Here is an 18016-nt window from a genome sequence, read left to right on the forward strand (position 1 = left end):
AATATGTTTCTCTAGAGTATTCTGGCTTCCTTATGTTGTATGTCAACTTGTCACCATAATTATACCTTTTTGAAACATACTGTATCAGAGTACATGCAGTAGAGAATCTGGGCTCTGGAGTCAGACTCAAGGAGGAAATTTACAGGCTCTCTGGTCTTGGGCAAGTAATTTAATCCCGCCTAATCTTGGTTTCCTTATCTGTTGTGAGTACTAAATAAGACATAATCTGTAAAGTTCTATTAATAATGTTTGGCACAGAATAAGCTCAATAAATATTAGCTATTGTTACTGTTAGTTTTACAGTTAATCATTATTAAATCTCTCTCTAGATGTCTAGATGTATCTGTTCATATTAGGGACATGGCTTCCTACAGAATAAAACCTAGAAACTTTTTTGAAAAACAGATCTTATTGCATTTATTTTTCCCCTGGTTTAAAAAGAAGATAAACAGAAAAAGAAAAGAAAAGAAAAGAAAAGCACCAGTAAATAGTTTAGATAGCCTCATACCTGTTTAAAAGGGTGGTCTCAAGAGCTCTTCCAATCCAAGATTCTACGAATACTGAGATTCTTCTCCTGATGTTAAATTTTAAATTTCCTCCCTTTTCCCCTCAACTTTTCTTTCCCCTTTCAAGTTTTCCTTCTTCCACTCCTCTGTCCATTTCTTTGTCTTTTTTTCTTGGACCTATGAGATTTATTTTTAATTAAGAAACAATATATAAATGCACTCTCCCTAAGGAAGAACAAAAACCATAGGCTACAGACCCCCTTGCCCACCAGTTCCAGCCCTGGTGTTCTCCTGCACCCTCCCTTATACCCACCCCCATTCCCCAGGTAACCGTTATTGAATTCTTGCACGTGTTCATCGTGCACCAGTGGAGGCTGTTTTCCACACGGTTGTTAGGATATCAGAGCTGAGAGAGGCTCTACCGTTCCACCATACGGTGGCTTCAGGCTTCACCGAGGCACGAGATCTCTTACTAGTTATTCTAGACTTTGACCCGGAAGTGAGGATGCACACCGCTTCTGCTAGAAGTACTGCAGTCACGTGGTCCAAGCCAACTCGAACCTATACTTTTTTTTTTTCTTTTCCTGTAGTTTCTGGTTTTAATGTGAGCCTCATAAACTCAGTTGGAGTGGCTTCTCCCCCATTTTTTTTTAATAAGATGGGAATAGCTTTTATGAGGTGGGAATTATCTGTACCTTGAAATCTTGATAGAATTCTCCAGTAAAACTATCTGGGCTTGATGCCTTGTTTTTGTGGGTAGATTTTGAATTACCATTTCAATTTCTATGGTTATTGGTCAGGGTTTTACTATTTGGGGGGGGATCAATTTTGACAATTTACATGTTTCTGAAAAAAATGTTCGTTTTAGCCATTGTTTTAAAGTTGTGCCTTTGGTGCATAGAGTTATCAGACTTTTTGACTTTAGTTATTCTAGCGGGCATGTGGTGGTACCTCATTTGTGGTTTTCATTTGCATTTCACTGATGATTAGTGATGTGGAGCATGTTTTCATGTGTTTATTGACCATTGATTCTTTGATGAAGTGCCTATGTTTTTTGCCCATTTTTAACTTGGGTTGTTTTTCTTATGATTATTGAGTTGTGAAGAGTTCTTTATAAATTCTGCATACAAGTCTTTTGCCAGATACACGCACTGTGAAGATATTCTCCTGACTGGGAGAATTTTCTCTTGCCGTTGCATTCTCTTTTTCTTTTTAAAATTTATTTATTTATTGGCTGCGTTGGGTCTTCGTTGCTGCGCGCAGGCTTTCTCTAGTTACCAGGAGTGGGGGCTACTCTTTGTTGCGGTGCGCGGGCTTCTCATTGCGGTGGCTTCTCTTTGTTGCAGAGCGTGGGCTCTAGGCATGCGGGCTGCGGTAGTTGCGGCACGAGGGCTCAGTAGTTGTGGCTTGCGGGCCCTAGCGTGCAAGCTCAGTAGTTGTGGCACATGGGCTTAGTTGCTCCATGGCATGTGGGATCTTCCCGGTCCAGGGCTCAAACCTGTGTCCCCTGCATCGGCAGGCGGATTCTTAACCACTGCGCCACCAAGGAAGTCCCACCTTTGCATCTTCTTAATGGTACCTCGTGTTTACGTTTAAGTCTATGCTCCATTTCAAGTCAATTTTTGTGTATGATGTATGGTAAGGGTTGTTTATTTGTACCGCCCCCCCCCCCCCCCCCCCCCCCCCCCCCGGCAAGGGTATCCCATTTATTTCAACTGGATGACCCATTTTCCAGTCTGGAAAAGACTATCTGTTTTTTGCTTTTTCCTCATTGGATTATCTTGGCACCTTTGATGAATATCAATTGATCTCATACCTATGGGTTTATATTTGGGCTTTGTATTCTGTTCTATTGATTTTTATGATTGATTTAGAAATATTTAAGTGTAAAGCTCACTGAATTCTCACAAACTGAACACACATGTGTAATCAGTGCCCAGATCAAGAAGCAGAGCCTGGCTAGTTCCCCACATACATTATTCATGATCGCTTCTAGTTATTACTTTTCCTGCTAAAGGATAATCACACCTGACTTCAACAGTGTACATTAGTCTGACTGTTTTTGTGTTTTGTATAAATGACATCATACAATATATTTTATGTTTTTCATTGAATATTGTGTTTGTGAGACTCATAATTCTGTGTGTAGTTTGCTTTTCTCATTGCTGTATAATATTCTATTTTATGAATGCCACAACTTCTTTATTCATTGTACTATTGACGATCATCTCAACGGTACATGATGAACATATGTCTAAGTGTTTTTCTGTTAATTACATACATAAGTAGGCATTGCTGGGTCAAGATCTTTTTTTTTAATTTAAATGATCTTATGAATCCAATACTGACCATGTAGACTTAAAATTTTTAATGTTGTAACAAATTGTTTCAGTCTTAACACTCAGTCATCTTAAGGAGCATAATTCAGTGAGGTTACGTGCATTTCATTCATGGATGGATCAAGTTCTTGTCTCCATCACTAACTTTTCAAGGTCACCTTGAGCAAGTTGTTCAATCTCCTGCTCTTCTATTTTTCTTGACTAAACTGAGCATGCTAACTTTACCCTGACTTATGTTGTGATGTGAATAATGATTCGCTTTATAATTATAGAAGATTTTATGATAAAACCATGCCAAATGATACCTTTAAATACTTCAGTGCTTTAGAAACTAGCACTATAAAATGATAATAAGAAAGCAATGATACGGGACTTTGAGGCGATTGCGTATTGTGGGGTTTTCATAGCCATGTGTGGGGATATTTGCATGTGTTGCTTTGCTAAACTCTGTCCTCCTCTTTCGGTTTTCTGTTGACCTTTCTATGCATCAAATTAATAAAGCCTCATTTGTCAGCTCAGTAACTGAAAGGAAATGTGGACAGAACTTTCTCTGGCTATGATTTATTAATTAATTATTACTTTTTCCTTGCCTATTTGTTTTAGGTCGGGACTGATTATTAGGTTGTAGATGAGTTTGCTTAATTCTAGCTTTCTTCCCAGGAAATCCCTCCATTTCCCCTTTACCCTCAGCAGTTATCACCTTGTTTAAAATGACTTAGAAGAGCACAGCTTCATTGTATATTAACAGGTCTTTAGAAGTCAGGTGGGTGAGGATGGATGTTTGGGGTTATGCGAGGTTCTCCTCCCTGTTAACCCTGGATTATCTCCTGTTAATGGAAATCGTTCAGTTTCCTTCTAGGGTGATAATCAAATATAATTCACTTAATGACAAGCTTTTTGGGGTTAAAATTCATCTCCTTCCTGACAAAGTTGAGTTTTATTTTACAGTGTATAGCCTTAGGGAGATAGTTCAAGTTTGAGAAGTCAATTTTAAGCAGTTCTTTAAAAGGGGAAAAAAAAGAAAAGAAAAGATGATCTTAGTTTACTTTCCTTAAAAGTCAAACCTTCAGGCATGAGAAGTATCCCAGGACAAGCACCTTTTTGTTTTGTTTTGTTCTTCATGGAATTCTCAGAGCTTGAAACAGGGCTTGGCCAATGGTGGGTCATCAGCGGGTGTTTGTTAAATGGATAAACGGATGCACCACACAGAAGCAGCAGCTTTTACTAACTGACTTTTGTTGGTCAAGTTATGTGATCTTGTAAAGCCCCAGTTTTCTCATCAGGAAAATGAATATAATAGTAACTATCTCATGGAATTGTGGTGTTGAAAAAACGGGATCATGCTTGTCAGACACTTAGGGTTGTGCCTAATTACCTTGTAAGCATCTGATACATTTTAGCTGCTGTTATTAGGTCTAGGAAGGGGAATTAGATTGTATTTTGAAAGTTTGGCAAAACAATGACAAAGTTTCCAAACCTTCCAAACCTCCCACTGCGATTCCATTGATAGATTTCATCCAGTGTTTTTGGCAGATGAATTGGTCAGATGGTTGCCTGGGAGACAGTCTGCTTTCCAGGGTGGCTTTGGAAGCTCAAGTTGCAAATTGCTCCTTAGTTCCTGGTTGTAAAATCACCATGAGCTTTTCAGGAAATGAGATACTAGACATCCGGGCTGAAGTCTTGGAGTTTTATTTTTTAAGTTTGGAGTTAATAAACGTTGTCATCACATATGGCTTTTGAATAAGGACACTTGAAAGAAAAGTGTCCTTATTCAAAAGAAAAACAAATTTAGGGAGACAACATTGATAATTAACTGATCAAAGGAACTGATTAATTTTGGAATATAACTTTAATTATTTAGATAAAACCTTCTCTAATGAAAACCTGAATTTTCCTATATTCTTAGCAGGGGAATATGCTTCTACCTAGAAAATCCCCCTAATTCTTCTTGAAGTCTTTGTTCCACTCTGATGTGGTTGAAAAACATCCCATTTGGTTTATTTAAGACAGAAACAGGATCTGGAGATAGAAATTAAATGAGCTATTTTTCTTATCTTCCAAGGCAAAGGTGCTTAGCCTGTAATAGTTGGGAAAAGAAAAATCAAACAAAAGCCAACAGTAGCTTTGGAAATTGCTTCCTCTGAGGCCTGTCGTCCTCCTTCACCCAGGAAGAAGTCATCCTCCTGTAGATTTTGTGGGGCAAATCCAGGATGTCAAGAAAAGCAACATTTTAAGATTAAAGTTAAAATTTTTTTTAAATTTAAGTTTAAAAAATTTTTTTAAATGTCCCTCAGTTATAGATTTTCTTGGAATGTAATATCCTCATCAGTCCTTGAAAATCATCCCTTAAGTTGTAAAAATGACTTCGTTCATTAATGAGGGCTTTGTGCAAATAAAAAGTTCCAAACGCCCTCTGGACTTCATTACTTGTTTTTAACATGTACTGCATTTCTCCCTCACTGTCATATAACCTTTGGCTTGGAACTGCAGGGGGACATTTTTATCCTTAGTGCCAACCAAATGTCACTAATGATACCTTATGAAATAGCATAAACTCATTCTGAAGAACACGATCTATCAGGTGGCCGAGTGTGTGAGCAATCTGCCAGGCCCTGGACCCCGGGTGGAGTGTGGGGTGGCAGTCAGACACCACAGTGGAGGCTCCAGCAAAACTATCTCATTCATTCATTCATTCACTCACTCATTCACTCACTCATTTATTTCAGCAAACGTTTATTGAGCATTTAATTTATGCCAGGTCCCGTGCTCCATGCTAGGAATGTAATGGTTCAAAAAAATAGTTTCTTCCTTCTTAGTGCTTATGTCCTAGTCAGTAGTTAGACAGTAAAGGAAAGGCCGGGGCGGGGGGGGGGGGGGGAAGGTTATTACCTAATAAACCTAATGTTTACTCAGCAAATATTGTAAAAGTTAACCTTTCTGTGCCAGGCACCATACCAAGCTCTGGACACAGTAGTGCCTACGAAAGACACAGTCTTTGTTTCTGTGGACGTTTTTGTGGGGGAGAGGCAGACATGAAGCGGCATAAAAATAATAGAGGATTTAGTTTCAAGCTCTGATAACAGTGACGATGCTGCTGTGATAGTGTAATATGGAATGGGTAGAAGTGGGGCTGGGCTACTTAATCTTTCTGAGTCTTAATAATTTAGCCAATGAAAGTGGAGAAAGTGACAGCTTCCCTCCACATCCACTTGCCTCATCCTGTAAAGGTTAGGTGGAAAACAAAGTAGGTAAAAGCCCCAGGGGCACAGGCATAGGAGCGGGCACAGCCCCTGGTCTTTGGAGCTGAGCACTGCCCCATGAGAAGAGGCAGAGTCTCTGCCACAGCAGCCCTGCCTCACCCGCGCCCCCCGCCCCCAGCAGGGTTTGGGAGTATGGGCTGAACTCTGCCACACTTCTGAGCTCAAATAATTCACGGTATTTTGTCATTTATCTTTTATTTGAATACACGTATAGAAGATGAAGCTACAACATGTTTGGAAGCCCATCTAAGGACTGTCAGTTTCCCAGAGTAACCCTCACCTCCAAAGCCGACAGGGACAGCTTATGGTTGCTAAAGTGTGTTTTGTTAACTTAGACCATTTTCCCTGCAGAGAAGAAATCATTTTATTTATTTTTAAAAAATTATTTTATTGAAGTATAGTTGATTTACAATGTTGTGTTAATTTCTACTGTACAGTAGAATGATTCAGTTATACATATATACGTACATTCTTTTTCATTTTCTTTTCCATTCTGGTTTATCACAGGGTATTGGGTATAGTTCCCTGTGCTCTACAGTAGGACCTTGTTTTTTAAGAAATCATTTTATCATCGAATGGTATCTGAAGAGTGGAAACGTGTTTGTGTCTTGTGTGTGTGTCTAAACTTACTGAGAAGGATTTATTGGTAAGAAAGAGTTGTTTATTTCATTAAGCAAATAATGGAACAGAGTTCAGCTCTGTATGGATTGAAGACTTTGGCATTTTGAGTCTGTTGATATAACTGAAATGTGATTTTTTCCCCCCCACTTAATGTAAATTTGAGGATTTCCTAAAGTATGAGAATTGATAGATGAGTGACTCTGGCCTAGAAAATGGCATGTTAGTGAAAACACACTGATCAGGAAACCTTCCTCTTTGTCTTTAGCCAGGATTCTGTTTTTACCCCTTTTTGCAGTTTAAAGGATTTTCCCCCCAAGTTGATTAAAAAAAAAGAAATGAGGGCTTCCCTGGTGGCACAGTGGTTGAGAGTCCGCCTGCCGATGCAGGGGACATGGGTTCGTGCCCCGGTCTGGGAGGATCCCGCATGCCGCGGAGCGGCTGGGCCTGTGAGCCATGGCCGCTGAGCCTGCCCGTCTGGAGCCTGTGCTCCGCAATGGGAGAGGCCACAACAGTGAGAGGCCCGCGTACCGCAAAAAAAAAAAAAAAAAAAAAAAAGAAATGAGTTTTAGACTAAAAAGTTAGATGAGGGAGGCTTCCCTGGTGGCACAGTGGTTAAGAATCCGCCTGCCAATGCACGGGGCACTGGTTCGAGCCCTGATCCGGGAGGATCCCACATGCCGTGGAGCAACTAAAAAAAAAGAAGTTAGCTGAGGTAGACAGGTAATAACATACATTAAGTGCACATTATATGCTGGCACCTATCCTAGGTGGGAAATTATATTTAATGAATGAAAATTTCACTTAGATGTTTAAAGTTATTGAGATACGTTAGTTTTCTATATTTTTATCACTGTTTCTCTCTTTGGCTTTTTGTTTCTGGTTCATCATAGTCTGTGTTACGTGCCTGTTGGGTGACCAGCACCACGTGAAGCCCATGTCTAAAGGGGTGGAAGACAGAGAGTCGGGGCAGGGGTTCCTTCTTCAGAAGCACTTAGCTGGGGGCACAAAGCCACCTGAATGCAGAGACCTTGAGTGCTCAGCTCTGTGGCCCTTCAAGTAAATGGGAGCAAAAAGAAGGAAGAGATTGCTGGTGGTTGGAGAAGGGATTCCCGGATCAGTCAAAACATTTATGTAGGGCTTCCCTGGTGGCGCAGTGGTTGAGAGTCCGCCTGCCGATGCAGGGGATGCGGGTTCGTGCCCCGGTCCGGGAAGATCCCACATGCCGTGGAGCGGCTGGGCCTGTGAGCCATGACTGCTGAGCCTGTGCGTCCGGAGCCTGTGCTCCGCAATGGAAGAGGCCACAGCAGTGAGAGGCCCGCGTACAGAAAAAAAAAAAAAAAAAAAAAAATTATGTAATTGTGGCTATCAAGCTAAAATTGCCAACTTTTTGTCATACCAAGTCATTGTTGAAATTATCACCATTTTTTGTTACCTCATTTCATTAAGGGGAAGCTATTTTAACATGAAAAAAAGAGAAAAGACATTACACTAGAACAAAGGGCGGGCATTTAAAATAAATTAGTTCAGTTTTATGAAAACCTCCACGATAGCATCCTTATCTTTTTAATTTTGGCACTAGTGAAAATGTTATCACAGTTGGGAAACACTGGCCTGAATGAGACGTCACTGAGAAAGTGGGCTTTGCCCGAACCAACCACAGCGAAGAGAGAGGGATTGTCAAGTGCATCAAGGAGTGAGAATAATCACCTGGAGGTGGTAATGGCTGGGGCCCATAGGAGGGGCAATGAAGGATAGCGGAAATGTAAGTGATACTAGGGAATGGGGCACTTTAAAACCTAGGGAGAAATTCAGATTTGCCGTAGAATACAATGCAGAGCCATTGGAGCTTTTTGAGCCTCAGAACATGAAAATGGCATTTCAAAAGATCGATCTGGTGGCTTAATGTCCTGTGAACTTGGGAGGCTTGAGTGGGCCTGGGGGCCCTGTTGCTCTTAGATTAAGTTGCGAGTGGGTGGAGCCCAGAATAGGAGAGTGGGTACACAGGTAGGGGAAAGGTCAAGTTCAAGAAACTTCAGAAGAAGGAAAAGATAGGACTTGGTGACACACATAAACATAAGAGGAGGGAGGACTGAAAATTACAGCCAAAGTTTCTAGCCTTGGAGAAGTGAAAAATAGTGGAAATATTGACACAAATTAGAAAATATGTGTAATTTTATTTATTTATTGAAGTATAGGTAATTTACAAAGTCATGTTAGTCTCAGGTGTACAGCACAGTGATTCATTTATATATATATAGTTATGTATATGTACATATATATGTTCTTTTTCAGATTCTTTTCTCTTACAGGTTATTACAAAATATTGAGTAGAGTTCCCTGTGCTCTACAGTAGATCCTTGTTGGTTATCTATTTTATATATAGTAGTGTGTATTTGTTAATCCCAACCTCCTGATTTATCTCTCTCCCCGACAATTTCTTAGTTGATGTAATAAAGTACTAAATTTGCGTTGTTGTAGCTTATCCTGGGAGTGGGTGAAACCACAAATAGTATTTTCGGGACCCTATGCTTCTGTCAGGGACCTGGTAAAGAAGCTTGATTTACTAATTGAATGTTAGCAAAACATTTCCTTCCCATGTGTTTTCAGAAGCTAAGTGAACATTATGTACTTTGTTCTTTCTTTATCCCCCCAAATTAGGAAACTATGGTATGTGATTAGGAAATTAAGGGATTTAGACATGATTTGTCCAAAGTAGAGGGGCACTTCAGAGTTGGAGCTGAAGAAACCATGCGGTAGTATACTCTGAAAAAATAAGCTTCATTTTCTCTAAGAGTAAATGTCTCTTTTGCTCACTGTTGTAGCCTCAGAATCTCACTCATAATTGGTGCATAACATATTTCTTTAAAAATGAATGGTAGATCTAGATAGAGTGGGATTTTATGCTGTGTAGTAAATTATCTTTTATCATATCTGGTAGAGAGGGCAAAGAGAATTCTATCTCAAGATCACAAAATTTTTCTACTAGGAGAAATCATATGCCATGAACTAAACTCAGTGTGACCCTAAATGATCTTTGCACAAAATTGAGGCAAAGTTCTCTTTGTGCTGACTCTGTTGAAACCCTCTCCACTTTTTGATATAACCAAATTCTACTGGAATGACCCTTAAATCAAGACATTGCTAATTTTGTACATACGAACAATACATTGCTAGTCTTATACATGTGAGCATATGTACATAATCTTTTTGAGATGTTACCAGAATTCTTCCAGTCAGAAGCAATCCAGCATTAGCACCTTGGAAAAACAACAGGCCCAAGCTGGTTGGATAATGTTTGAGGCTGGAGGTGAGGGAAGCTGGGCTCAGAGCCTGACAGGTCTGGAGTTTTGCAATGGGAAACCACTGGGGAACTTCTAAAAAGGAAAGAGACATGAGATTTAAAATTTGAAGAGATGACTTTGTGATAGCTGATGTTGGGAGCTTGAACAAGGGTGGAGATGGTGAGAAGTCAGCACCCCTGAGAGAGGCTGGGAAGTCAAAGCGTGGCGCACAGATTCTGGCCTGTGCAGCTGATGGTGTTGCTGATGATCTGAATTCGTGAACCCTGGGCGAGGACCAGGATTCTAGGCAGATTGCGAAGATTTCAACTTAAGTTTTGGAAGCAGCTGTGTAAAAGCAAAGGGAAGTGGAAGGAAACAGGACATCACAGGCCTATTTGAGGAGAGTTGAAAAAGGTGGCAGATTTAGAATTATCGTAAGAAAATTAATCGCTTTCCTGTAACCAAATAACAATTGAAAAGTGCAATGAAAAAAAAAAAAATAACAGGTATCTCGACGATTTAAAAAAGGAAAAAGAAAGTGCAATGAAAGGAACTCTCCCATTTACAATAGTAACAAAACCCGAAACACTTAAGAGTAAACCCAATTAGAAATGTGGAAAACGTTTATGAAATATACGTTATGAAAATGTCACTTAAAGGCATTAAAGAAGAATTTAATAAATGGATAAATATGCTACATTCAAGAATGGGAATACTTAATATTGTAAAGAGGTAAATTCCCCTCAAATTTATTTATGAAGTCATTTCTTTTAAACTTGCTGAAAATAATTCTAAAGTTAAATGGGAAAAAATAAGCATGTGAGACTAGCCAGGAAAATGCTAAACAAAGAGTAATGATGGGGTTGTAGAGGCATGCAGTTTCTATTTACACATTTGTGAGTTTTCATATTTTCATAAGTACATATTACCTTTGTAATTAGAGAAACAAGAAATAAAACACTAACAGGAGCTGTAATAAATTATGATCTAGCCACAAAAAAGATGGAAGAGTTTGTGTGTGTGTGTGTGTGTGTTTCCACTGGAAAGCAATGGTATAAGGATTACACTGAGGAGGAAATATTAATACTGACTATACAGAAATAAAAAGGATTATCAGAAGATACTGTAAACAACTGTGTGCCAACAAATTGATAGGTGAAATCGACAAGTTTCTAGAAAGCCATAATCCTACCAAAACTGATTTGAGAAGAAATGGAAAATCTGAATAGACCTATAGAGAGTAAATAAATTATAGATTAGTAATTGAAAAACACTTTCTACAAAGAAAAGCCCAGGCACGGTAAAAGGATCAGTTATGCATCATAATAAGGTGGGCTTTATTGGGTTGGCCAAAAAGTTCGTTTGGGTTTTTCCATAAGACGTTACAGAAAAACCCGAACGAACTTTTTGGCCAACCCAATATCTCAGACTGTTAGGTTGGTTTAACATTGAAAATCAGTTAATGTACTACATATATCAATAGGTAAAGGACAGACACCAGATGATCATCTCAAGAGATGTAGAAAAAGCATCTGACAAACGCTAACACCTCTTCATGATAAAAGCACTCAATACGCTAGGAACAGAAGGAAATTTCCCCAACCTAATAAACGGCATCTATGAAAAACCCACAGCTCCCGCCATACTCAATGGTTGAAAAATTGAATGCTTTCCTCCGAAGATCAGGAACAAGACAAGGATGTCCACCCCTTCTATTCAATATTGTATTGAAGGTACTGGGCAGTTAGACAAGGAAAAGAAAGAAAAGGCATCCAGATTTTGAAGGAAGAAGTAAAATTATCTTTATTTGCAGATGATGTGATCTTATATATGAAAATTCAAAAGTATTAGAGATAATAAAGGAGTTCAACAAAGTCGAAAGATACAAGTTGAATACACAAAAGTCAGTTGTATTTCTGTACACTAGAAATGAACAATCTGAAAATGAAATTAAGAAAACAGTTCCAGTTGCTGGCTTGCAACTTTGGGGAGTTTCAAGCAGCCGCAGCGACGGCAGCAACCCTGGACGCAGGAAACGTCTGGTCCAGCTCTGGTAATGAGAGGCCCTGAGATCCCAGAGGTACCATATGAGAAGTCTGGAATGTGTTGGGGACTTGGCTTCCTGCAAACATGGGTTAAGAATCCGCCTGCCAATGCAGGGGACACGGGTTCTATCCTTGGTCTGGGAAGATCCCACATGCCGCAGAACAACTAAGCCCATATGTCACAACTACTGAGCCTGAGCTCTAGAGCCCGTGAGCCACCACTACTGAGCTCACATGCTGCAACTACTGAAGCACACGCACCTAGAGCCCTGCTCCGCAACAAGAGGCCACCGCAATGAGAAGCCCGTGCACCACAACAAAGAGTAGCCCCCACTCGCTGCAACTAGAGAAAGCCCGCGCACAGCAACGAAGACCCAACGCAACCAAAAATAAATAAATAAATAAAATTGATTCTTTAAAAAAAAACAAACTGTAACTTTGCTTGAATTACTCCGAAGTTGATATCTTCTTCAAAAATAAGAAAGAAGAAATATTGCAAAGTTAAAAAAAAGGAAAACAATTCCATTTATAATAGCATAAAAATAATAAAATATTTAGGAATAGATTGAATAAAAGAAGTATAAAATGTAGGGCTTCCCTGGTGGCGCAGTGGTTGAGAGTCCGCCTGCCGATGCAGGGGACACGGGTTCGTGCCCCGGTCCGCGAAGATCCCACATGCCGCGGAGCGGCTGGGCCCGTGAGCCGTGGCCGCTGGGCCTGTGCGCCCGGAGCCTGTGCTCCGCGGCAGGAGAGGCCGCAACAGTGGGAGGCCCGCGTACCACAAAAAAAAAAAAAAAAAAAAAAAAAAAAAAAAAAAAAAAAAGAAGTATAAAATGTATACTCTGAAAATTACAAAACAGTTAAAATTAAAGAAGACAAAATAAGTGGAAGAACGTCTCTTGTTCATGGATTTGAAGATTTAATCTTGCTAAGATGACAATACTCCCTCAATTCACCTACAGCTTCAGTGAAATCCCTATCAAAATCCAGGCTGGGCTTCCCTGGTGGCGCAGTGGTTGAGAGTCCACCTGCCGATGCAGGGGACACGGGTTCATGCCCCGGTCCGGGAAGATCCCACATGCCGCGGAGCAGCTGGGCCTGTGAGCCATGGCCACTGGGCCTGTGTGTCCGGAGCCTGTGCTCTGCAACGGGAGAGGCCACAACAGTGAGAGGCTCGTGTACCGCAAAAAAAAAAAAAAAAATCCAGGCTGGCTTTTTTGTAGAAATTGACAAGCTGATCCTAAAATTCATATGACAGCTGAACAGATCCAGAATAGCCAAAACAGTCTTGAAAAAGAACAAAGTTTGAGCACTCATACCTCCCAGTTTCCAAACTTACCACAAAGCTATGGTAATTACTGTGGTCTGAATGTTTGTGTCCCCCTCAAATTCATAGGTTGAAACCCTAACCCCCTAAAGTGATAGTATTAGTAGGTGGGGCCTTTGGGGCAGGTACTTAAGTCATGAGGGTAGAATCCTAATGGGTAGGATTAGTGCCTTATAACAGAGATGCCAGAGAGATTCCTAGCCCCTTCTGCTCTGTATAAATAAAACGAGAAGTCTGCAAACTGGAGGAAAGCCTTCACTCAACCATGCAGGTACTCTGATCTTGGACTTCCAGCCTCCAGAACAGTAAGAAATAAATGTTTGTTGTTTATAAGCTACCCAGTCCCGTAGTATTTTGTTATAGCAGACCGAATGGACTAAGACAGTAATCAAGACAGAGTGGTCATGGCATGGGGAGAGACCTGTAGATCGATGGAATAGAATTGAGTGACCACAGATAAGCTCTCACATTTACAGTGAATTGATTTCCAACAAGGGTGTCAAGATAATTCAATGGGGAAAGAATAGGCTCTTTTTTTTTTTTTTTTAAATAGGCTTTTTAACAAATGTTGCTGATACAGCTGGATATCCACCTGCAAAGGAATGAAGTCGGACCCCTTCTTCACATCAAATACAAGAACGAACTCAAAATAGATCATAGACCTAAATGTCTATTTAAGAGCTAAAATTATAAAAGAAAGCTAAAAGTATAAAACCCTTAGAAGAAAATATAGGAGTAAATCTTTGAGACTTTTGGTTAGGCAAAGTCTTACTAGACATGACACCAAAATCACAAGCAACCAAAGAAAATAGATGCATTGGACTTGATCAAAATTAAAAACTTTGGTGTTTCAAACAAAGTATAAAGCCAGCCCACAGAGTAGGAGAATATTTGCAAATCACATATCTGATAAGGATATTTTATCTATAGATACGTAGATATTTATATAGAGTTGTCTCTTGGTATCTGCTGGGGATTGGTTCCAGGACCACCCCCCCCCCCCGCCCCGATGGATACTGAAATCCATGGATGCTCAAGTGCCTTATATAAAATGGCATAGTATTTGCATATAATCTATGCATATCCTCCCATATACTTTAAATCATCTCTAGATTACTTATAATACCTAATACAATGTAAATACTATATAAATAGTTGCCCGGGGTACAGCAAATTCATTTTGCTTTTTTGGGACTTTCTGGAATTAAAAAAATATATTTTTTCATTTCATGGTTGGTTGAATCCATGGATGTGGAACCTGTGACATGGAGTGGTGGCGGGGTGCAACTGAATATAGATATCTATAGATAAGGGTATTTAGAATATACAAAGAATTCTCACAACTCAATAATAAAAAGGCAAATAGCCCAATTTAAAAATGGGCCAAAAAAAAAAAAACTAAATAGAAATGTCTCCAAAGAAGATATATCAATAGCTAATAAAGCACACAAAAGGATGCTCAAAGTCATTAGTCATCAGAGAGATGAAAATTAGAACCACAGAGATATAAAACCACGGAGACCGACAATAACAAGTATTAGTGAAGATGGGGAGAAACTGGAGCCCTCATACACTGCTGGTGGGAATTTAAAATGGTACAGATGCTGTGGGAAACATTCTGCCAGTTCCTAAAAATGTTAAACGTATAACTCAGCAACTTCATTCATAGGTTTACAAGAGAAATAAAACTATAAGTCTACACAACAACCTGGACAACGTTATTCACAATAGCCAGAAAGTAGGAACAAGCCAAATGCCCATCACCTGATAAGTCGATAAAGAAAATATGGTATATCTATACAATAGAATATCACTCAGTCATGAGAAGGATTGAAGAACTGATTCATGCTACAACATGGATGAACTTTAAAAACATGTTAAGTGAAAGAAGCCAGTCACAAAATACCACATATTCTATGATTCCATTTATGTGAAATATCCAGATAGGCGAATCCAGAGACATAAAGTAGATTAGTGGTTGCTAGGACTGGTGGGGTTTGAGGTTAAATAAAGAGTGATTGCTGATGGGTACAGGATTTCTTTCTTGGGGATGATGGTTATACAACCCAGAGAGTATGTTACAAACCAATGAATTATACACTTCAAATGGATGAATTGTATAGTGTATGAATTATATCTTGATAAAAATTGTTATATAAAAAAATACTAAGTGAAAAGTTTGCAGAACAACATATAATATGAATATATTTTTGTGAAATAGTGTAAGTTCATAATAAAATATTATATTCTTAAAAATTAGCAAAATTTGTGAAGTTTGCGTAAGTGTAAGAGACATTAGTGATATAGTAGCTTTAATCATGTAACAAATCTGGTGACAAGATTTCTTACCAGTAATCGATCACCCCTCATTAATAAAATGCTAACAACACTTAGTACTTATTGCATTCTTTCTGTATGCCAACATTGTGCGAAATTCTTATCATGCATTTTGTCTTTGTTTTTCACAACACTTGATGATGGCCCCATATTTTCTGTAACTCTCCCCTTTCTTTCTCCAACATACCAAAGTTTACATTTCCAAAATTGTATTATTTATCAGAATATCAAAAATGGACAGTTCCTTTTATTGTTAGCAGTAGCTATGAAGGTAAATACTGTAGGTCTTAATTGGAATTGGTATTAATGTGATCCTGTGAGTTTTAAGAGCACATTGATAAATCCATCTGCGTGTGTTTAAAGATTTTAAGTTTAAACTAAAACATTTTGCATTTGTTATAGTTGATGCCCAATGGAAGGAGAAAAGACTTTTTGTTACTTGTCAGCTTTTTGTTTAATGTGATGCTAAATTTGGAAGACAATCTATGGCAAAGATAATTTTGAGGGTTTTTTTCCCCATTGCAAATATAGGCTAGTGCCTCAGTCAGTCTGGGCCGCTATAACAAAATTCCATGAACTGGTGGCTTAAACAACAAACATTTATTCCTTGTAGTTCTGGAGGCTGGAAAAGCCGCAGATCAAGGTGCTGACAGATTAGGTTCTTGGGGAGGGCCCTCTTCCTGCCTTCTTTCTTGCTGTGAGAACAAGCTCTGTGGTCTCTTTTTTATAGGGGCACTAATCCCATCATGAAAGCCCCATCCCCATGACCTCATCTAAACCTAAGCACTTCTCAAAGACCCCACCTTTAAAAATATCACATTGCAGGCTAAAGCTTCATCATATGAATTTTGGGTGGGGATACGATTCCGTCCATAGCAACTAACTATGATGGAAATCTTGTCCATAAGTGCTAACCCTAGCATTTTTTTGTTTGTGTTTAGTATTATGTGCCAAGAACCTTGCAAAGAAAGACTTCTTCAGTAAGTAAAACACCCATTTTTGCTCTCTTACAATATTAATGTTCTTCACATATTTTTGAAATTTAAAACTTAAAAAAAAAGCAACCCTGGGAGTATTCTCCTAAAAGTCCTGCCCTTTGCTGACTAGAAATCCACAGTTTGACAAGCTTCCTTTCCCAGTTGACTACCACATAGAGACTCCGTAGCTCCAAGGCACAGAATTTATAACTCATACGAGAACAACTCTCTCTCATTCCCTATTCCGGCCACCACCCTGTTTTCTCTGTCTTTCCATCCATTAATGTATTGCTTTCTGCTGGGTGAAGTCTCCTCAGCTCCAATACAGACAAGACATTTTTCTATAAAACGTCTGGGTTTGAGTAAAATTGTTGGTCAAATTTGATCAATTAAATCAAACTTTAAAAGCCTTGTAATTAAAGGAATTGTAATAAAAATATAAATGGAGGGTCCTTTTCTAAAGGAAGGAATCACCTCATAGGAAGTTCACCTACTCTAAAGTAGGCGCCTGCAGCATGATATTTTTCACACTCTTTCTGATCCTCACAAGAATGCTGCTCCGTTCCTAAGTGGTTCGTCTCATGCTTTAAAGGTAAAGAGACTTAGGTTCGCAGGCTCTATTCAAGTAGCTAAGAAGCTCCAGAGTGATGGCTCACGTCCAGGTCTATCTCTAAAACCCTTACCTGGCCACCTCTCTGATCTTATAAACCTGTCTGATTCATACTCCAGCATTTAGCAACTTACCTAATTAAAACCCGGTGAATACTTGCTTCCAGAGGTAAAATAGACGAAGACCAGTAAACAAGATTTCTAGGTATTATTATTTTTTAGAAAGTATAAATATAAATAATTGTAGACACCTTCCCCTCCATTTAGCTAGCCCCACTGAGTGATCATCAGAAATGGAAATTTGAATTTAAGCCTATTTTTAGAGTTTTCATTTCTAGCCTCTAAAAATCTGAGGAGGATGTCATCCTGGGTTGTCTTTCTTAGAAAGCTTAATGGAAAGAATTTATTTTGCTGATTGAAACTAACCTTAAACTTGAGAAAAAAATATACCAGGGTAGTCTTCTTAGTCAAATAGATGACCTTGAAGCTCGCTTTACTTGCAGGACTGGGTTCTGTCTTCTCATCCAGTGTGGCTGTCCCCTCTCCTCTAGGACTCCCTGACCCCTTTGCAAAGATCGTTGTGGATGGATCTGGGCAGTGCCACTCGACGGACACTGTGAAGAACACGCTGGACCCGAAGTGGAACCAGCACTACGATCTGTGAGTTGGTTATCCTATAAGCCACTTGGGGAGCGGCAGGAAAGTTGGTATCTA

The 18016-nt window shown here is 39.3% G+C and overlaps 1 protein-coding gene across 2 annotated transcripts in view; it reads left to right on the plus strand.

Annotated features, from left to right (window-relative positions):
* Positions 1-18016, plus strand: part of SMURF1 (SMAD specific E3 ubiquitin protein ligase 1) — a 102197-nt gene that overhangs the window by 57270 nt on the left and 26911 nt on the right. For both annotated transcript variants that reach the window (XM_032605114.1, XM_032605113.1), the window contains exons 2-3: positions 16658-16696; positions 17854-17962. In XM_032605114.1, coding sequence (XP_032461005.1) covers positions 16658-16696; positions 17854-17962 — 148 coding nt within the window. The remainder of the gene's footprint in view (positions 1-16657; positions 16697-17853; positions 17963-18016) is intronic.

Source organism: Phocoena sinus, chromosome 15 (assembly GCF_008692025.1).
Source record: "Phocoena sinus isolate mPhoSin1 chromosome 15, mPhoSin1.pri, whole genome shotgun sequence".
NCBI classification, from domain to species: Eukaryota; Metazoa; Chordata; class Mammalia; order Artiodactyla; family Phocoenidae; genus Phocoena; species Phocoena sinus.